Source organism: Condylura cristata, unplaced genomic scaffold, assembly GCF_000260355.1.
Source record: "Condylura cristata isolate star-nosed mole 26May11 unplaced genomic scaffold, ConCri1.0 scaffold00006, whole genome shotgun sequence".
Classification (NCBI taxonomy): Eukaryota; Metazoa; Chordata; class Mammalia; order Eulipotyphla; family Talpidae; genus Condylura; species Condylura cristata.
In genome coordinates this window covers 1,844,580-1,865,983 of record NW_004567107.1, presented here as the reverse complement: position 1 = coordinate 1,865,983, position 21,404 = coordinate 1,844,580, and the positions used below count along the sequence as shown (strand labels likewise).

The 21,404-nt window shown below is 58.3% G+C and overlaps 1 protein-coding gene across 3 annotated transcripts in view; it reads right to left on the bottom strand.

The window, feature by feature from the left end:
• The window catches only part of DDX31 (DEAD (Asp-Glu-Ala-Asp) box polypeptide 31), a 109,238-nt gene that overhangs the window by 21,940 nt on the left and 65,894 nt on the right, over window positions 1–21,404 (bottom strand). For all 3 annotated transcript variants that reach the window (XM_012721329.1, XM_012721332.1, XM_012721330.1), the window contains exons 9-18: window positions 20,201–20,245; window positions 18,798–18,839; window positions 17,984–18,048; window positions 15,937–16,056; window positions 15,731–15,837; window positions 15,232–15,467; window positions 14,443–14,619; window positions 11,078–11,137; window positions 3,765–3,815; window positions 2,250–2,389 (exon numbers count right to left, since the gene is read on the bottom strand). In XM_012721329.1, coding sequence (XP_012576783.1) covers window positions 2,250–2,389; window positions 3,765–3,815; window positions 11,078–11,137; window positions 14,443–14,619; window positions 15,232–15,467; window positions 15,731–15,837; window positions 15,937–16,056; window positions 17,984–18,048; window positions 18,798–18,839; window positions 20,201–20,245 — 1,043 coding nt within the window. The remainder of the gene's footprint in view (window positions 1–2,249; window positions 2,390–3,764; window positions 3,816–11,077; window positions 11,138–14,442; window positions 14,620–15,231; window positions 15,468–15,730; window positions 15,838–15,936; window positions 16,057–17,983; window positions 18,049–18,797; window positions 18,840–20,200; window positions 20,246–21,404) is intronic.

Genomic DNA, 21,404 nt, shown 5'->3' with positions numbered 1-21,404 from the left:
GAAGAAGCATTTCCATTTTATCAAACCAGTGATGGCTTTCCTGACTTTGAAAGGAGAAGCAGAGAACAGTGAGGACGCTGGCAAGTACAGCAAAGTCAGGGGATGGAGAAACGGGGGCCCAGGCGTGGCTCCCGCCCTGTCCGCTAATGCCACTGCAGGGTGCTGTCTGGCGGAAGGCGGGGCGGGCGGCAACCTGTGGGGACGCACCCCGGGGCCGAGCTGCAGCCTGCCCTGTGCCCTGCGCCCACAGCTCCCGCAGGCTGGCCCTCCCCGCGGAGTCTCAGGCAGGAAACGCCCTCGCTGCGCCTCCCTCCACGTCTGAGGCTGGGAGTGCACCTCCTGAGCTCAAGAGCGCCCAGGTCTGCTTCCTCACCACTCGCTCTGCAGCTCGCTCTTACTGGACTGACTTTTCGGTCTGAAGTCGGAGAGACTGGCCGTCCGTAGCTATCCAGCACCTGCGCCTTGACGGAAGAACCCTGCAGGGCTCCAGGCCCTTAGTCTGCTCTGTCAGCCCGCGGGGCGCCGCCTGGTGCAGCGCACGAAGCTGCTTTTGGGGCAGAAACCAGCAGGGGCGGGCGGTCGCTGGCCGCCGTGGCTCCAGCCCTCTGGAGGAACATTCTTCAGCTGTGAGCCCCTCACCCGCCCAGCCCAGCCCCGCCTCCGGGAGCGGTGTCCCCAAGCAGCATCAGGCCGAGCCTCGAGAGCCGAGAGCCGTCTGGCCCTTTCGCAGCGCGGCCAGCGCCGACTCGGTGCCCCGCACCCGCCGCCGGCCCCTCGCCTACAAGCGAGAAGCCTCTGAGCGGAGGCTGCGTCACGCGGCGCCCGGAGAGGGGACACCCCGTGAGGGAGCTGCCGGCAGGGGGGCGCCGTGACGGCAACATCACTGAAGACACTTCCCACGGGGGCACGAGCCCCAGGGACGCACAAGAGCCGCTGCACAGGGGCGCCAGTGTCTCGGGGCATCTGCACCCCCACCCCACATCTGGGGCACGGAGGGCCACACACCCACAAACGCAAGTGCCAGCCAGGGACCTGGGGTCCAGCAGCGATGAAGCCCTCAGGGACTAGTGACTGACCTGCCAGCTCCTCGCACGCCCAAACACGCCATCTGCCTGCGCGCCCCAACAACAGGGTTCAGGCGAGACACGTGAAGTAAAAGCCCAGGCAACACTCGAAACCAGAGAGCAGGCCCGCCCGCCCGCAGAGGCAGGGCCCTTTCCGGCCCACTGGAGCAACCTGGGGGGGCGCCCCAAAGTCTGGCACAGGGGAGGGGAGCGCTGCAGGGGAGCATGCAGGGCAGCCGGGTGGACGCGTGTCCCGCTCTCTAAGTGGCTGCCTTTGCTTGGCCCCAGGCCCCGGCCAGGTCCGCGCACGGCCCCGGATGACTCAGTGCTGGCCTGAACACACGCCTGCCCAGTGCTGGACTTGAGCGGGTCGAATCTTGTGGGTTCATGGACACAGCACATAAAAGACAAGAGCCAAGCAGAGGACGCGTGGCCTCGGGCCCAGGTGGGCCGTGGCCCCTGCTCGCCTGTGGGGCGCCCCGCGCTATGGGCTGACGTGCGGCCTCCAGCCTCCTGCTGCTGAGCCGAGGGTGTCTGCACAAGCCCGAGGTCAGCGTGAGCCCCCCCCCCCCCCCCAGCCATGTGAGCCGCTTATTTCAGGTGCTGGAGTTTGTGGAAAAGACGAGAAGAGAAATTCATTCCTGGGGCCCAGGGAGTTTGCCCGGCCTCTGGAGCCTGGCTCCTGGCCCAGCCGGGCCGCGCTCTCTGGGCTTGCTCTGTGTTTCTCCCTAAGACCGAGGCTGGGGCGCCCTGGCTCCGTGTGTGCGGCTGTGCCCTGGGCGGCGTGGGGGCTCAGCGGGGCGGAAGCCACCGCTGCCAGGCACCAGTACTGTGTGGGCTCCCTGCCCCGGGGGCAGGAGGCAGGTGGTGAGCTGTCAGTCTGAACAGGAAAGGGCTTTCCGCTGCGGCCAAGGGGGCCGCGCACGCGCTGGGGGCAGAGCGAGCGCCGCCCGCGACCCCAGACAGGTGCGACCGCCTCGCCACACTCCGTCTGCTGCCTGGTGACAACTGTCACGCGCTGATGGCATTAAGGGTGTTAGTTTTTGCCACCGGCTACTCTGGGACTCATTTAGGGATCACAAGGGTTAATGGCTCTTCGTCAGCTTACAAGGCCCGTCCCTGTAAAAGGCGACAGAAAGTTAATTAGGTGAGATCAGCGGAAAGCCGTTCAGGTTTCTGACTCACTTGATTTTGTGAGAAGCCAACGAGTTGACATATTCTGCCTCCGAAGGAGCCAAAATGAGCAGGCTGCTCCCCTGGCAGCCAATCCGGGCGGTTCTCCCAATCCGGTGGATGTATTCGGCAGGTGAAGACGGAGCGTTGTACTAAAGAGGGCAGGAAAATGAAGGTGTTCACAGATCAAGGGATTGCCATTAATTGGAAGTGCAATACCCCTCACCTGCCTCCAGGTATCCCAAGAATTAAATCCTGGTGCTATGGTTACGCTCACGCAATCACAAGGAGAAGTCACTCAGCCTCAAACTCCTGGCCTCATCGGAAGTAACAAGGCTCTGACACGCCAGCGTGAGTCGCGGCCAAGTTTCGGGGAAACGAGATGTCTCCTCGTCCCAATGTTGCCCTTTTAATTTTACTTCTCCACAGGTCTCTTCACGTTCCCATTTGCATCTTTTCACTGTGGTGACTGAGCAAGGTGAGCACACAGGCAGGGGGGCGCAGTTCTGCAGGCTGACCACACGACCTTGGCCTACTTGCCCGCAGGCAGAGCAGCGGGATGGGCGGCGGACAGGCAGAGGTGGTGTGGCACATGAGCCGCGGGGCTGGCCGCCCTGCTGCACCCCGCCCAGGCCCACAGAGCGGGCGGCCGGGCCGGGCCTGGCCAGCGGGGAGAGGCAGGTTCCCGTGCGTCGGGGCCTGCCGTGGGCGAAGGCAGACTACGCTGTGGTGGGGTGGGTGACCACACAGGCTCTTTTCCTCCACTGTTCCTCTGCGGCCGCGCGGAGCAGAGACCCGAGGGCCTCGATGTCTACGGCCTACGGGAGGCCAGGCCTGTCGTGCCAATCACAAGCAGGCGCCGAATGGTAACTACGTGTCCGGCCTCTCGCACATTAAGGCCCTGCGGCCTCCCTATCTTCGCCGTGCCCAGGGGCCAGCAGAGAAGACAAATCGTGCGCCAGGTGCGAGGAGACCTGCAGTGAGCACAGCAGGTTCCCCAGCCAGCCACAGGCATGCAGTCCATGAGAAGAGCTCACGGAAACGTACGCACCCCCGCAGCAGGGCCTGAAAAGCACCATTCTGCAGGCTAACGAAAAGATAAAGCAAAACGAAAACCGCCAGACTCTAGTGCTAACACCTGTAGCCCCCGGCCACGTGTGCAGGGCTGCGTGTAAGCTGCTGTCAAGGCCTTCACTGCCCTGCACAGGACACAGCTCTCAGGACAGTGAGGGGTCTCCTCCTGGACACCGTGAGGCCCCGGGCGACCCCTCCAGGTTCAGGCTGCTGAGACTGCGCGTGACACGGGTCAGCCTGCCGCAGGCCGCTCCCGCGAGTGCGCAGGCGGCTGTCTGGCGGCGACAGAGCTGGGCCGGGCGAGGGAGAGAACATGCAGGGAAGGGTGCTTGCTGCCCGGTTACCAGGGCAACACCCGAGCGGGCAGCAGTAATTATTCTACTTAAAAGCAATGCACCCCTCGAGACCGTGTATTCCTGCATCAAGCTCACACTTGAACAAGTCAAAAATTACCTGAACAATCCATGTGACTTGAGGGAGATCTAAGCCCCGAGCTGCAACATCCTTCAAAAGAGAAAAGAACATGGCTTAACACTGAGTTTCTAAACCTTTGGTCATGGAAGTCAGGAGCTGTCTGACAGTCTAAGCACCCAGGAGGCCACACGCCCTCACCACGCAGGCGCCGAGAGGCCATCTGCGGCTTCACCTCTTCCAAGATCGGGGGCCTCCGAGGCCTGGGGAGCTGGGCATGACCTGCTTCCCAGAGACACGGCGCAGCCCAGAGGTGCAGCCCGCCCCGCTGTCACGTTTATGTGGAAGCTGCCACGATGCAGAGCCTCTGGGGTTATCCACCGCGCTTCTGGAGGGCACCCAGGTGTCCCCCTGGGGGACTGTGCTCAGCACCCCAGAGAGCACCGAGGCACAGCGAGGGCCGCCACCTTCGAGTGCTACACTCGCAGTGCTACACCACGCCGTGACCCGGCGGACACCAAGTGTAGGAGCACTGGCGCTTTGTCAGCCAAACGGCCAGGACTCCCCTCCCCGGGCTCTGGTCTCCTGGCAGGCGGACTAGCGAGTGGGGCTCTACCAGGCCTTGGCAGTGAACTCCCACGTGCCCTCAGCCCCGAGGGCGACCCGCAGCCCAGGAACGCCCTGGCACTCCCATGCACCAGACACCCACTGCTCAGGGCCCTCACCTCTGCTGTCTCGACTCATCCCCCGGGAGCCCAACACCAGCACTATTTCCATCTGACAGAGAGAAAATCGAGGTTCAGAGAGATAAGCAAGCTGGCCAGGGCATAGAGCCGAGGAGAGGCCCTGAAGTCCAGGCCCGCCTTCCTTTTCCTTACTAGATCACTTTGTGTTCCGCCATCAAAAAGGCCGTGTCTCTAATGTGCTGCTGGTGGGAATGCGAAGCAGGGCACAGTCCCCACGGCAGGCAACAGGCCAATAGCCAGTACCATCACAGGACTCGCCCTTTGACACAGCGGCGCCTCCAGAAGCACCACGAACACACAGGGCGGCAGGCGCATAAGGCGGTCCCTCCAGCAAGGAGCTGCGTCCGGAGGGAGGTGGCTGGGCCACGGTCGCCCCAGGCCCATGGGCAGCATGGGGGGCGTGGACGGGCACCGAGGCCCTTGGGGAGTATTCCGAGCGCAAGCTATACCTCTGTGCAAAATGAGAGGGTTACAATAACCTCCTATTTGAAAAAAAAAAAACGAAAAAAGAAAACCCCAAAAGCTTACAAAAGGGGAAGGAAAACACGAAGGGGCCCAGGACAGAAGCTGGACCTCCTTTGCTGACCTACACACGCTGACTGATCCACTGGGACAGAAAGCCAGCTGTCCTGCGGCAGGAGGCTGACTCACCCCTCAGCTCCACTGGCGAAAATAAAGTAGGCACAGCTCAAGAGCCCGAGTCCGACCAGTCTCCACCCAGCTGCTGGTGGACAACTGGCCAGACCCAGAATGGGGGGTGTGCTGCAGGGGAAAGGACCCCTCACCCCACCCAGGAAACAAGAGGGTGACGCAAGCCAACGACTTCAAGCAGGCGCCGAGTGGACGAGACAGCACGTGCCGTGCAGCCAGGCGGCTCCCTGGGGGAGCGCCCACAGGCCTCACTGCTCGGCCCCGGGGCCTTTACTTCGTCTTTCTTCTAGCAACGAATGCACATCATTTCTGATCCAATCTTTCACTTTCTAAATGTAAACCCACAAAACACTGAGGACGAGTGTGGCAGCCCAGACACCAGACCCACAATCCACACAACCCACACGTGCTTTCTTGAACACACAGATGCTTCCCAAACCATCTAAGTTGCAAATGTCACAGTTGCCCTGAAATGCTCTTCAGCACGTACTTCCTAAGTGAATGGAAGTTCCTGTACATAGTCACACCTGAGAACTTCAGCTCTGGAACGCCCTGTTCCCAAATAACCAGTTTACAGGTTCACGGCTGGCCTGCTGGTCACGGTCCTCTCCGGACCCAGAATGGAAGCAGAGAGCACACCCTCCATCTGTAAGCGATCTTTCTAGACTTCCACGGTCTGGAACAAATAGACAGGCCCCTGATTTACTCAGTGCTCTCACAACTACCCATTTTGAGAGTCCAGGTGTCTTGAAAAACAATCCAGAGCCTGAAATTATATGAACCAGGCTTTAAAAAGAAAATACTAGCCCTCTGCATAGGTTCCACATGAGGCACCACAACCCGCTGGCTTCCTCTACCGCCCAGGGCCTGGGCAGGACTGGGGGCAGTGGCCGCCACCCCGCCTCACCAGGCCCCGGAGCCAGGGTCTGCCTGCCCCCGGGCTGGCCGGCCTCCCTGAACCATCGCATGGTTCAGGCCTCCCTGAACCATCGCTGGGTTGCACGCGTCAAGTGCCGCGTGGAAGTTGAAGGTGGTACGCACGGCAACCACCCACGAAGTGCTCAGACACTCCCCCGTGCCCTGAGAGCGGCAGGCTGACGTTCCAGAGCTGCTACCTCTGAGAACACAATTCACAGTGTTCTCCGCACGAACCACTGCTGATGCCTTGAGACAAACTGACGGGCTCTTAAATCTGCTAAGCTCCTGTGAAGACGTGACTTATTTTATGTAAGTGCTCTGCAGCGGGGCGCATGTAGACAATGGGCTGCCTGAGCTTTACAGACAGGCTTTGTAAAAAATTTAATGCTCGTCAGTTTAGTAAATTCAGCCAAGCAACAAAGATAAAACCCTAAACTGGCACATGCGTGCACAAGACCCGCGGAGCGCGAGCGCGCGGCCGCGGCGAGAACTCGTCCCTGGTGTGGGGACAGCCGAGGGCCCAGCCTCCCCGGGTGACCTTGCCTAGGACAAGAGGCTGGGCACGAGCTCCCCACCCCCTCTACTCACCTCGGGGCGGGAGAGCCCCGGCAGCCACCACCAAGCCATTTCTGTAAGGGCTTCTCGCCACAAGCCGTCAGCGCTACCTCAGGGAACAGGAGAGAGGCAACCACCTTCCAGACCCGGGAACAGAGACCCTGGGCTTCAGGGCCACTTCTGAGGCCACACATCCATCGCAGGTCAATGCAGCTCTCTGCGCCTCAGTTTACCCACCTATGAACTAGCTGAGCGTGTACCCTGGAGGGGGTGTTGATCACCCTATGTGGCACATGTTAGGGGAGTTTGCTTAAGCAGTGACGTGGGGCACCCCCCCCCCCCAAACAGAGGACACAGAGGAGCAGGCGCCTGCTCCGCCTTCCCAGAACACCGGGGCGCCAGACTGCCGGGCACCGTGGCCTGCCCCCAGCTAGGTCCTCTGCCCGCTCCAGGGTGTCAGGCCAGCCCGACCGTATTCCTTTAACCTCATTAGGGCAAAAGAATGGCTAAAGTCAGGTCTGAAAGACACTCAGCGCTGAGGCCGTGGAGCCGGGGCCTGAGGCTCGTTGCCTCCGTGAGAGCGAGGAGTGCAGATGGAAGGCAGCTTGCTCAGGTGCCAGCCTGTCAGTTGGATTAAAATGACTCATTTATTTACCCAAGAACCTCACAAAGTGCTTTTACTACCAGGGAGAGGGAGCCTGCAGGCTCTCAGAGCAAGGGACACAGCAAACCCGCCTCTGCCGCTTCTCGGCCTGCCAAAAGTCATTATTGCCGGGTGTGGAAAGCCATCAGCGGGGTACAGGCCCCTGTTGTCCGGGTGACAGATTGGGCTGCGTAATCAGAGGAGGAAGGGGAGAGTGCAGAAGCTGTCAGAGGCGAGAGATCTTGGCTAGAGCCGCCAAAGACCTGGCAACGTGAGTTAGTGTAACCGAGTAAGCAGCCAGCGTCTCCAAATGCCTCGCCACCGACGCGGCTGGAATCAAGTGGGCGAGAACCGGACCAAGCACAGCCGGGAAGAGCAGGCGCCCGCCCTCCTGGGGGCCGGGGAGCCAGCTCCCACCCTCGGGCCTCTCGCCCGTCTCCTGCCCCGGCACCGTGGAAAACTCCCGGGGAGGAGACGGAGGGCGGCACGGACGTGGCAGCGCCCCGAGTGCAGCGGAACCCAGTGGGGTTGGTGGAGGGGGCACCGGCGACCAGGGCTGGCCTGAACGAGGCAGCACGCGCTGGACAACCAGCTGGGGCCAGCAGCCAGCAGACCCCACGGGGCGGGAAGGCCACTGCCCCCACTGACCCAGACAACCAGAGAGCACCTTGCGTACCAAGAGAAAGCCGGGTCCGCCTTCGAAACGGGGAGCCTCAAATACAGCCGGGCACCGGGCAGTCTCGGCAGCCGTGAAGCGAGGGCGGCAGAAGCCACAGTGCCCCCAGCCCCCAGACGAGTCTCCACCACCAGCAGGACATATTTGTGGCGAGTCTGACACCTTGTCTCTGACGCCTCTAATTTCTGAACTCCGCTGGGGAGCAGGCTCTGCACCTTAAGTGACTCCTTCCCACTCACCCCTGCTCCCCACTCGCCTGGCTTCTGAGCTCTGGTTTTCTCAAGGACACAAAAGCCCATCACAAATGTGTAAAGACATCTCCCAAACAAAGCGGTCTCCCCTGCAACTGGCCGCCTGCAGCCCCGCCTCAGCCCCGGGAGACCCCCACGGGCCATGCCGAGACCACCCCGCATCCTTCCTCGGCCCTTGCTGCCAGGATGTTCGCAGCGGTGACGAAAAGGTGCTCGGTTAGGTGCTCCTTCCCACAGACGCTAGCTAGCGGAGGAGAGAGGCGGGACCGGCCCTCCAGCAGGGAAGGAGCGAGAAGGGGAGCCTTGGGCGGAGCCACCCCCACGGCCTGCGGGCGCTCACAGGGCCTCCGAGACGCAGCAAAAGGAACAGAGGCCCCGCGACAATTAACAACATGATTCCTCTTTATCAAAAGAAGCAGGTTCTCCATCTGCCTTGTCCTGACGTGGCCCTCGTTCCTCATTAACACCAAGGAGGCTCCTGCGGCTCAGAAGGCCTGGCGAGCAACAGGCTGCTGGGAGGTGGCAGCCCGCCCCCGCCCCACCCCGCTGACGGCCCTCGGACACCAGGAGCCACAGGCTGAAGCAAGCGAACATGGCGGAAGTGGAAGGGCCGCTGGGAGGGAGAAGAAACCCGTGCTTGGCTCGTGGAAGTGGGGGGACAGTGTGCCCCCAGTTCTCCCCAGTAGCTGACTACAGATGAAAAGAGGGAGCTGGCAAAGGACTGGGGTCCTGGAAGAGCCACATGCCCACCCAGAGAGGGCCAAGGGTGGCTGCACCCCCACCCCCGCCCGCCCCGGGCTCTGTCCGCCAAGGGCTCCTTGTCTAGCTGTCACGGGCCTGCAGGCAGCAGCGACAGAACCAGCCGTCACATGGTCCGGACCCCACCGACAATTACATTTCAGAAAGAATGATTTTTTTCCTTCCATGTCAAGCTACTAAAAATCCAAACCCCAAACTAAGCAAGTCAAAATGCTGACTTTTTCTCCATTCCTGGAGTTTTCTGAAGCTTCATGCTCGCCCAAGCCTGCAAAGTGCATTGTCAGCCAGGAGACGAGGCCAGGACAGCGCCAGTCTGCAGGGTGAGAGAGACACCTCGCCCTGAGCCCAGCCCTGCCCCGACTCGCAGGTCGCACTGCTCCGACGCGGCCAGGCGCCGAGAACCGCTCCTTGGGAGCGACACGGGCAGAGGGCTCGGCTGCAGCGAGCGGGCAGCTTTGTCTTCACAGAGCTGCGCGCTGTGGTGCTCGGCGCCGGCTTCCTGGGCCTCATCCACCCAGTGGGGCCACAAACACCGAGGCCCACTGAGCGCCCGCTCGGTGCCAACCCTGAGTGGAACAACAACAAGCTTGCGACTTGCGGGCAGACACCCAGACCTGGGGCAGGCCCTCTTCCATTGGGAGAGCCCAGGGACCTGCTCCCTGAAAAAATGAAACCGAAGCTGAGACTAAGCAGGGAGAGTGAGTTAGGTGTGCCGGGCGGAGGGGCCGCGTGGACCAGGGCCCAGCTCCGAAAAGGCAAGGTCACCACATTCAGGGGCTGAAGGGCTGGAGCACGGGGCCGCAGGGGCAGAGAGGACAAGAAGGGGCAGGCCCCGGAAGGGCTGCCTGCAAACAGCGAGGGTCCCTGGCAAAATTCAATGCGCAGATTAGCCAAACTCCTCTTTGCTTCAGATCTGGCACTTAAAGATGTTTCTAGAGCAGGACCTCCTTGGTGGCGCAGCGGGTCGGAGCACAGGACCATGAAGCTACAGCCATGTATGAATTCGATCCCCGGCCAGGGAGTGACTCCCAGGGCGCGGCAGACCCTCCTGACCTCCCGCTGCTCCCCTTAGCAGTGTGCTTGTCAGTCAGCCTGTTCCGCTCCCGCTCTGTCTGGTGAATCCTCTCACCCCCCTGCACTGCTGGCCTGTACACCAGTTCTGTGTGCACAAATAAATACACCTTTTTTTAAAAAGCAAAAGATGTTTCTAGAGCAGACTCGAGCATCCGCCTTGCGCCTGGATGGACGGCGAGACTCAGAGCTCCCTGGGAGGTGAGCCGCCCGCAGGCTGACTTGTCTGTGAGCACGCACATTCACACAGCAGAACAAAGCCACGCTCACTCACGCACTCTAGACTCAGAGAGCGCAATCTCTACTGCCCTTAAAATGCAATACAGAGCAGGAGGGCCTGAAAAAGGAGCTGCATTAAGTGAGACCCACACAGGCCACCAAAGCCCAGAGTCTGTTCCCACCCAGTGCCATCCGCTGATTCTCTACTTTTCGTGCGATTTCACATTTCACTACGGCATAGACTGCGTCGGGGCTCCTCAAACAGCCAGCTGGAGACTGTCACATCATCCAAGACGGCACAAACAGAGATGGCATTTTCATCTTGGGAGCGAGCAGGAGCAAAGGGGGAGTGAATCCCCAGAGAAGCGGCACAGGCAAGGTGTGTTTCAATCTCGAAGGAGCACCAGAGGCGCGCATTAAAAAGGTCAGTGCTGCGCTGGCGGGCCAGCCCCGCCTGCGGACCCAGGACGGATGAGCTGGCCCTGAAAATTGCGGCCAAATGATAGTTTTAGACAACAGCAAGTAAGGCCCATGCAAATGCATCTGTTTTCCTTTAAGGAGAGGCAGGCAGAGCAGCCCGTTGTGGGCAGACTTTCTCAGCTCTAATTACTCCCGATAGCTGTTAATTTACAAGTTCTTGGTGAATAGAAATCGCCGAGATTCACACATTCTCAAGCCAACAGCTGCCACTATTAGTGAGCAAATCGCCAAGTCCTGTGCAGGGTGGCAGCGACTGTGGCAGGCAGGGGACGACTGGCAGCATAAGAGACCAGCCACCAGGAGGCCGCTGTCTGTGGGGTGGGTGCGGGGTACCCTCAGCAGCCAGCATCACAGCCCCCCCGCACGTGGACAACAGGGATACGCACCGTGCAGAGGAGGACGCCCGCCTTGGCGCTCGAGAACCCTTGGAACACGGCTGTTCTTTCCTGCAACACAGAGGAAGGGAGCGCCTCACAACCTGAGGGAGGCCGGCGTGGCAGGCACAGCCCCCCCGGCACCCCCCGACGGCTGCCCGCTTCGGTTCTGCAGGCCGGGGGGCAGTGGACGCCCCGGGTCCACGAAGACCTCCGTCGATGCAGCAGGCCTCACGGGCTCTGGCCAAGGGTGGGGGCGAGGCTCGAGGCTCGCTGATGTCGAGCCGTGAGGCACGCCGTTCGGGAACAGCCCACATCACGAGCAGGCGAGCCGCCCAACTCGGATCTAGGCAGCTTCCTTCCAGTAGATTCCAGAAGAAGTACCACCCACTTTCCCTACAGAGCCACTTTTTTAAAGATGAATTTTTAAAGGGCTCCTTGGTGGCGTGGGGGTTAGTCTCAGCACTGTGACTGCTACAGCCTGAGTGTGGCCCCGGGCCAGGGCGGGACCCGCAGGGCGCAGCAGACCCGTTTCCACGCTGTCCCCTCAGCAGTGCGTGTCAGTAAAATTCGCCTGATCTGCTCCCTACTGTCTCTGGCGAATCCTCTCACCCCCCCCCCCCATCTCTGGCCTGTACCCCAGTCCTACGCAAAAAAATATATATTTATAAAAGAAAAATTAAAAAGAGCAAAAAAGTATGAAAGCCATTTATTTGATGTGGAGAAAACCAAGTCAAAGGGGCCGTGAGAGCACGACGAAGGCAAAGCAGCACCGGCAGCAGCAGGCTGCAGAGCCCCGCGAGGCACCACCAAGAGCGAGGCTCTCCGCGTGGCCGGTCAGCGCCGGAACAGCTCTTACGAGACCTGGGCCGGACGTGCGCGTCTTTCACACCCACACCCCAGGCACGTCGGCTCCCGGACACTGGGCCACCCTCAGGGGAGGGGCGCTCGTTGCCGGGCGGGTCCAGCCCCCCGAGACGGACGTCCTGGCTGGCAGCACACCTCACCGCCCCCTTGGGGTAAAGTGCCAAGGCAGACAGGCGGGCCTGTGAGGTCTTGGCAGGAGCGTGCCCGGGGCACACTCCAGAGGGTGCTGAAGCCCTGCAGTACCAGCAGTTGAGACGTGGCTGCGTGCACGTTCAGCAACAAGAGAAAGCCAACCAGGGAACGAGAAATGTGCACGAGAGAAGAGAAGAGAAGAGAAGGATCTCTCTTTCCGCCCTGGCATGGCCACTGGGTCGCCGTCTGGGCTCTGCAGCCCCAGTGGGACGACAACTCACACAGCGCGGGGCCTGAGGCGACTCCCAGACCCCGCTGCCCGCTCCCGTCTGAGCCTGTCCTCCCAACGCTGGCCAGACCGGTGCTGTCGGCGCCTCTGGAGCAGAGGGAGAGGCCCAGGCCCAGGGTCAGGCCGCTGGGGGGACAGGCCCAAGGTCCAGGCACACTGAGTCTGGGGAAAGGACCCGTGGCTGCGAGGTCCTTTCCAGGTTGACTTCTCAAGGTTGTGCTGTCGCTCAAAATCAGAAACACTCAGACGTTCACGAAAGCCAGTGAGACAGCTGAAAGACTGGACGTAACATGGTGAGCCTCGGCATGAGACCCCACTCAGGACGTGCCATGTGGGCGGGTGCAGCATCTTGAGGAGCAACTGGCTCCGTGGCTCACGAACATGGCGACACTCGGGTCAGCCAGTCAGGAGGCCGCAGTGGGCCTGGATGACCAGCCAGGAGGGACTGATTTAGCCGAGTCGGGCCAAGGCCCCAGAACTCACTGTCACAAGGGGAAGTGCAGGGCCAGTCCTCCCACCTGGCCCTCGCCTACGTGGAGACGGTGAGGGCCCAGCCCTAACCCGCAGAGAAGCGGTGGCTGAACTGTGGGGAGCCGGACTAGCCCAGCCTTCCCAGGGTGTCCTGCTGCGGGCCTGGCCTTGGCACCCTACCTGCGTTAGCTCACTGTCACGGCACCCCAAGGAAACACTCTCAGCCCCGTTTGAGAAGCGAGGAAACTGAGGCTCAGAGAAGTGAAGCACAAAGCGGGAAGAGAGACCCTTCTCTTTCCTCTCGTGCACATTTCTCGTTCCCTGGTTGGCTTTCTCTTGTTGCTGAACGTGCACGCAGCCACGTCTCTACTGCCATTCACACGGGGGGCAGCCGGGGACCAGCCCCCAAGCAGTCTCCCCAGGCCCCGTGGCTGCTAGAAGGTCACCCTATTATAGCTCGAGAGAACAGTGGGCAATAACCGTAGAAGCTTGTGCAGGATTATTCAAACTGCAAGATCCTTCCAGTCCACAGCCAGCGTCCACACCCAGGGGACCTACGTCCTCAGGCCAATGCTGCAGAGAGCCCTGGTGAAGCAGCCCAGAGATTTAGGGAGCCCAGACAACAAGTCCAGCACCATGAACAGCCCTGCATCCAGGCCCTGAAGGCCCAAAACAAGCATTTAGCCAACCCACAAAGCCAGGAACTGGGGAAACTCTAGACAGGGTGGCAAGAGGAAGCTGTGTCCTTGAGTGACCTTGGGAGCGCTCACGCTTCTAGAGGCTAACCTGAATGATCTTTAATGTTTCTTTAGCTCTAAAAATGTTAGACTTTTGAATGCTGGCTCCAGGTAAGCGTCTCTCTGCTTTCTGACTCCGTTCACGCCTCCTAGTTCTCCAGGCTGCCTGGCGACCTCTCTTCTAGGACAAGATGGCTCCGCTTCCCAGCCCTGCGTGTCCTTCCTTCCGCCACCCAGAGAGCTGTTCGCACGCCCCACTCCGCCCCATGCCCGAGCGGATGGCCTAGTTTCCAGTGGTGAAACGAGAGGGTAGCAGCTCAGCAGCTAACAGAGGGGAAATGCTCTTCTCTTCTTCCTGAACAAAAATATTACTCAGTTGAGACACACCAAGGCCCCGGAGCCCCTTGGATACATGGTGCCCGCTCCCAACCAAAATGCTAAGCGAGCGAGCGCTGCATCTTGTTGACAAGGACAGCAGTCACGCTCAGCAGTACCATATGGGATCCACAATTTAGCTCCATTAATGCTCTTAATTTGAAGACATCAAGCCCTAATTACACACTGGGTACTAAAAAGGCAAAACCCTTCCCCGGTGCCAGCTACTTAGTGGTACTCTGTTGCCTTAACAGCTGGCTGAGGTAGAGTCAGGCCAAGCCAGCCTGCGCGCTCTCTCAGGTGGAAGAGACCGGCTCCCGGGGCTCAGCGCTGGGGACAATGGCCTTCCCCTGCCCACCTTGCCACAGCGGTGTGGCAGCAGGCCGCCCCTCCGGGCTCTTGTGCCCTCGCCCAGTGGGGTGGGTGAGGGCGGCCGGCGCCGCAGGTGAGGACCAGCGCAACCCCGGGCTGGGCAGCGCCGCCTGCGGGGGGAGGGGGGCGCTCACCTCCTGCTCCAGCGCCCCGTGCAGCCGGTAGAACTGCAATTTCGCGGCGGCAGATGGCGACGGCCCCGAGTCCAGGGCCCCCAAGAGGCCCGGCAGGGTCTGCACGAAGAGGGTGTAGTGGAACTCCACCAGTTCACAACTTGAGAGGAAGACGATCATCTTCTGATCCTGCTCAAACTGCGGACACAAAGGGGAACAGTGAGCCCCGTGGCGCCAAACGCGCCTCAGCACACCGTCACGCTGCACCAACTGGAAACACAGTAGCAGATGGCCCGAGTTATTTTTAAAAATAAAACTGCAACTCTACACTACAAAAAGCAGGGAAAGGAAAGTGCAGCGCTCTCACCTTGAAAGTTTCCCGAGAAAAGAAAGGCACCTGAGGGGGCGGGTCCCGCGGCCCCTGGCCGAACGGTGGCAGCCGAGGGGTGGCAAGTCGTGCGGCTGCACAGAGGCCCTTCCGCCTACTGCCCCACGGCCAGAGGCAGCACCACGTGGCTCCAGTAAACATACACGTGAGCGCCAGCTCCTTTAAGAACACGCACCAGGCTGGTCTGCCTGGCTTCTGCCCCCCACGTGGTGCCAGCACGCTGCCTCGCCTCGCCTCGCCTCGCCTCGCCTCGCCTCGCCACGCCACGCCACACCACGCCAGAAGCACTGGCCGGAACGACACCGTCATGGGCTCGTCACACAGTGGGGGCGCAACACTGCCGCGCACCTCCACTCACGGCCCTGGTGCCCAACCCAAAAGCAGGCTGCTGGCTGGGGCTGCATGGGCTGAGCCTGGCCTACCTGGCATTTCTGCAAGATGAAGGCTGCCAGGGAGACGAGCCTGAGTTTGCTGGGAACCAATACCACGTGCTGGTCCAGGCTCACGGGTATGGCGAAGCCGGCCTGCTGGTCACCAGCCGGGGGAGGAGCGGCTGCGGGCATCACGCTGCCCCCGTGGGTGGATGGAGCGCAGTTGTCATCCTGCACAGAAATGCTGACAGGGTCGTGCAGACTGATGTCAGCCAGCCGGGTGACGCCTGGGATCAAGCGAGAAGGCACAGGAGACGTCAGGCACGCCTCTTTAGGAAAGGCGGGGGATTCCACTGACGCGCTGGGGCCCTCGTCGCACGCTAACCTCCCGAGCCCAGGGGGCTGACGGTGGTCAGCCCTGTGTCCAAGGGCAGATGGATGGAAAAGCAGTCCTCAGGGGTACCTTGGTAGTCCCCGGCACCCTGGGTCAAGAACCTCTGCGGCAATGAAGCCGTCAGGCCTCGGCCCGAAGGTCACTCTTTCTACTCGCCTTCTGTGAGCGTCGCCGACAGCAAGACGTTCTGTCGCCGCTGGCACTGGGCGTTCACAGCATTCAGGATCACCGTGACATCCTTTTCAAAGCCCAAATCCAAGATTCTGCGGTTTCGAGAAAAGGAACTTTACTCCAGGAGAGACACACACGGGCTGAGGGTACAGCCGCTGCCGGGTGGCAACTGCGCCCTGGGCAAGGCTCACCTGTCCGCTTCATCCAGAACCAGCCACTGTACCCTACTGAACTGAATGTTTTTTGTGGATTTTATATGATCCACCAGGCGTCCGGGAGTTGATATAAGGATATTTATTCCTTTGCGGAGTCTGTTAAAAAAATCACACATCATAAAAGAAAGTAAGTCAAGTGGGGCTGGACGCCTGGAGAGCGGGAATGTGGCAGGGCCGCACCAAGCGCCGCACAGCGTCGCTGGGCACCGAGGTTCATTTTCCTCTGAACTGTCTCTTCCCTGCAGTGTAACTATTAAGGTCTGAAATTATATGAAAGCCATAAGGCCTTAACATTGAAAGAAATCTTTATAATCCAATGCCTTTTACCTCATCCATGTTCTTTTTTCAAGGTTTTTGAATTTATGCACACAGAACTGGGTGCAGACCAGAAGTGCAGGGGTTGAGAGGATTCACCAGACAGAGCGGGGAGCAGAACAGGCAGACTGACCGAAACACACTGTTAAGGGGAGCAGCGGACGAGACAGGAGAGGTCTGCTGCGCCCTGTGGGTCACCTCCCAGGCTGGGGGTATCGAACGCCCATTGAGGTGGCTGCGGCAGCTTTGCAGTGCTGCGCTTTAACCACTGCACCACTAGCGAGGGCCCGCATCCATATTCTTTCAAGAACATTCTGGACAGACGGTCCTCTAGCCTGTTTTTAAAGGCTTCTGTGCCACAGAAGCTCTTACCTGAATGCATTGTCAGGCCCATATGCTGTCGTGGCCAGAACGTTTTTTCTCATACTGAATTCCTTTTGTAACTTCAGTGCAATGGGCCTAGCTCTGTCCCACAGACTGGGTAGAATAACTCTGACTCCATATTCCCCAAATATTCTGTACCCCGTTATTCCATAATAATAAAAGTCCCCAGTTTTTGACTATGTGTATTTTCCAGGTTCCCATGCAATTTAAGTGTGGCCATGTGTCTCTACCCCACCAGTGCCTTACAGAGACGAGGCATGACTATCCTTGCTCCTGTCAGCAGGAAATCAGATGTAATGAGGGAGCTCCAGCAACTCTCCAACACTGTGAGGTAGTCTTAAAAATGGAAGCCTTGGGCCCTCCCTGGTGGTGCAGCGGGTTAAAGCACAGCACAAAGAAGCTTAAGCCACTGCAGCATGAGTTCGATCCCCGCCTGCCCCGGAGGAGACCCACATGGCACAGCAGACCTCTCCTGCCAGCCTGCTGCTCCTCTCAGCAGTGTACTTTGTCGATCTGCCTGTTCTGCTCCCCACTCTGTCCCTGGTGAATCCTCTCACCCTCCACATCTCTGGCCTGTACCCTAGTTCTGTACAAATCAATAAATAAATCTTAAAAAAAAAAAATGGAAGCCTTACTCGGTGGACAAAAGACAGGGGGAGCCTGGGTCCTACCCGGGGTGCCAGCCAGGCTGGGGTGGGTGCTGTCGGGTTTCCAGGATGCAGCAGCAAAGTCACACTCCCACACTGTTTGTGCCCTGCTCCTCATTACTGATGGGTAGCTGCACCCCAGCCGTGTTCGCTCCTCAGTGAGACTGCATGCACAGCTGTGCTACTGATGGGCATTAGGCGGTAAGACACAGAATGTGTTTGCAAACGAAGCAGACAATTTTGGATTTACTTGTGGCAATAATTCTCTCCTGACACCCATCACCGGTCCTTACAGAATCAGGAATCAATGCATTTGGGTACAAGATGCAAGATGCAAAGCAGCATGTAAGTTTATCATGTTAATTTTGTAAAATCAAACAACAGCACCCCAAACACTGAATGTCTGCAAGGGGAGCCACCCTGGGATACTCCTGAACAGCGGGGCTGCAGGGCGCCAAAGTTCTGGCAAAGGGCATGGCCAGGCCTTGTGAGCTCATCCGTTTTGAGAAAGAGCATGGTCCAGGTGCCCTCACCGCCGACTCAATCTGTCCCCACGCACTGGTCCGAGGAGGCAGAACTGAGACCAGGCCCTCTCCAGGCGTAGAAGGACAAGCCTGACCAAACAGGAAAGCAGGACGCGTTCTGAAAAGAATCGACAACAAACAATCCTCCCCTACCTGGCTTTTTCTGATTTTCTCTTTTCTCCTCCCATTAACACTCCAGGCACAATCCAGGTAAATGGCTAGAGAAAGACATCAGACCAAAATTAATGCGAAGCCCCATACTCTAAAAACAGACAAGCTCAAAGTTCCTTTTCCTTCAGGAAGCTGAGCCTCCCAGGAGGACTCAGGCTCTCACGACGAGATGCCACCGTGCAGACACCATGGCCACCCCGATGTCACCATCACTCTGATTTGAATGACAGTCGCCTAACTAGCCTCCACTTCGGGCGAGAGGAATGTGCCTCTTGAAGCAATTCGAGTAGCTTCTCTGTCTTTCCCCACGGAGCAGGAATTGAAAACACATTTCAGTAAGTATGTCACTATTTTTTTCCTTCTCGGGTAAGATAAAACCCAAGCACAAGCCTTCCCTGCTGCCCAGGCTGGCTAAGAGAAAAGAGATTCTTGAGCTGATCTGGCGGTGGGCAGGCTTCGCTCTGACTCCTCTCTCTTCTCACACAGCTACTTGCAGCTTTTGAAGTTGCTTCCCACTGGTCATCTTAAGGCCGCACCTGTGGACGTCAGTGTGCAGTTGCTCGCGATGTGATGAGCAGACGCGGAGTCTTAAGTCCAGGAAACTCAAGTCAGCTAGCTAAGCCAGAAACGGCAGCTGGTGAGGTTTGACAGAGCCACCTCGGGAGAGCAGACATCCGGGGGCAGAGGGCAATTACAGTAATGTCTAGCTCTTTGAAAATAAAGACAAGAGAGCAGTGTATTTCTTTCCTTAAAAGTCAGAAAAAAAGCATAAAACTGAACTCATGGCTTGCCTTACCTTAAGCAGCTTCTGGACAGTGTCAAAGCTCTGGAGAGCCAGCTGTAAATATTAAAGTTACAGGTCATTTCTTCTCTCTAGAAATTTTTCATTTAGACAATGGAAAGTGCTTGCAATCCAAATGGAGACCTCACCTCAGGTTTAGGAAACAAAAATCCTATACACAGAATCGGCTAGGAAAAATGCCCCGTTCTTAAAAGCTAACTGAGAGCTGCCCGTTTGGGAAATGTGGGCAGAGGCGGCACATCCATTTCCTGACAAACACAAAAACAGTGTTTTGTGCTCCCTCTGCTGGCTCAAATTCCCACAGAGCCATGCAGAGAGCAGAGTGCTCGAAGACAGAAGAGAAGGAGACAACCTCCACCTGGTTTGGCTCTTTAGGAAGAGAAAGAACAGGAAAGCCCAGGGCTGAGCGGGAACAGGTTCACCTTGGGAACAGGAAAGCCCAGGGCTGAGCGGGAACAGGTTCACATTTGGGAACAGGAAAGCCCAGGGCTGAGCGGGAACAGGTTCACCTTTGGGAACAGGAAAGCCCAGGGCTGAGCGGGAACAGGTTCACCTTTGGGAACCGGCTAGCCCAGGGCTGAGCGGGAACAGGTTCACCTTGGGAACTCAGCTTTAAAGGTGTCAAGACTGAACAGGCCACAGAGGCCTGTGTCGGAGTGGGAGGCGTTCACTCCGTGTTACTGAAGGGAGACACTCAAAGCCACAGGCAGCGGAAACCAGAAAAGTGAACAGTCAGTGGAGGTGAAAATGATTAAGCACCATCAGAAGAGCTTGGCTCCAGCCCTTCACCCGCCGAGGCCCAGTCCCCACATGCCTAACATCCATGTGGCCCGCGGGGACGTGGCGAGTGTGCCACGGTCTAAGTCCCCGGATGCTTGTCTCCATTGGGCTGAGCTGCAGCCCCCGTGGCCATGATCAGCTCTTAGACAGGGGAAAGGTCAGCACTTGCTGTAAGGACAGAGAACATTACCCCGAATCGCCACCGACGGCAGGTACAGTGGATCAAAGAGACTTCTCCGAGAGGGAAGAAAATCACTGAGAAGCTTAACTTAAAAATTTTAAGCTTAAGTCTCAAGTTGTTGGTATAAAACGTCCAGAAAGTCGCTTTGGATCAGGACTCATTCACTTTTAACTAAGGGGAGCAAGAACAAAGTGCAAAGTGTGACTTCAATTGCACAACATTATACTGCCTGTCACAAAATTTGCAGTGCCATTCGCCTTCGCAAAAAAGGGACAAGCGTTTCCATATGTGATTTCTGGCTGCGGACAGCACTGGAAGGTGAGCGCCTGCCAGGATGGGGGGGTGGGTCCTGCAGCGGGAGAGGCAAGGGGAGGCTCCTTGGAAGTCCCACAGATCACCAGAGGCACTTGCCTAAAAGTGGCCCGGAAGTGCTTACCTCTCTCGTGGGCACCAGCACCAGGGCGTAGGGGCCGTCGCTGCGCTGGGGACACAGAGGGAGAGAAGCGCGTGAGTGGGGCGGAGGTCAGAGCGCAGCAGAAGCCCGAGGGAACAGCCACCTGCAGAGGGCGCTCCACACGGGGAAACCTTAAGGGAATCGCTTACAAACTAGTATACTAAAGACACTTTAGTCAAGTAGCGGAGTGCAAAGTTAGGACTACAAAACCCACCACCTCCCAGCACAGAGAGGCAGAGAGCAGACTGGAAGGGGACACAGCACAGCGACAATGCCTGCAACAAAGTTGTAAGGAACACGCCTGCAAAATCTATGTGACAAAAATTTTAAAACACCACTGGTGTGTCTCGTTCTTGGAACAAGACTGGGCATTACAGAAAAGCTCTTAAACCAATTCATAAATGTCTGCAATGTCACCAAAAATGCCATGAATCCGCCTGTACACATATGCCCAACGGACAGATCAGGCAGATGGATTTCCAAGCCGTCAGGAAACTGAAGTGTGCAAGAATAACCAAAACCTTTCTGAGAAACATCCGTTAAAAGTAAAATTGTACATAAGTTGAACTGAAAAACATCTTTTCACATGGCACATAAACAGAGACGACAAGAGTCAGCAGAACAGAATCGAATACATACAAAAATTCAGGGACGAGATTAAGGGCCATTTTATAATAGTAGGGAAGATGCCTTATGCTAAAGTCCTGCTAGGAAGAATAAAATTGGAATTACACCGACTTTTTTTATAGATGACATAAAACTCAGAAACAACAAAATACTGATGAACTTTACTACACAAAAACTACAACTTTCACATGGACAACAAACACTGAAACAAAATCAAGAGTCAAAGGACAAAGCGGGGATTTGGGCCACACGGAAGACGAAGGGCCGTCCCCTCAGCACGCGCGAGGCCCCACGTCAGTCGTCAGTCAAACACAGAAAGTTAGAGACAGCAGCGACTCAAACAGCAAATGGGAAACCAGCCGATGCGTGGAAAACACAAAACGTGTCCTGTGCACACACGTGGGTGCTTCACTTTACTTCTGGGAGACATCCAAACGGAAGGCACAACAAGCCCTCTTTCTCCTGCCCAGCGGGCAGACCGGAAGGCGCACAGAGGGAGGGCGTGGGCAGCAGAACACAGCACTGCGGCGGAGTGCACACCGGCACCCCTTCAGGTCAG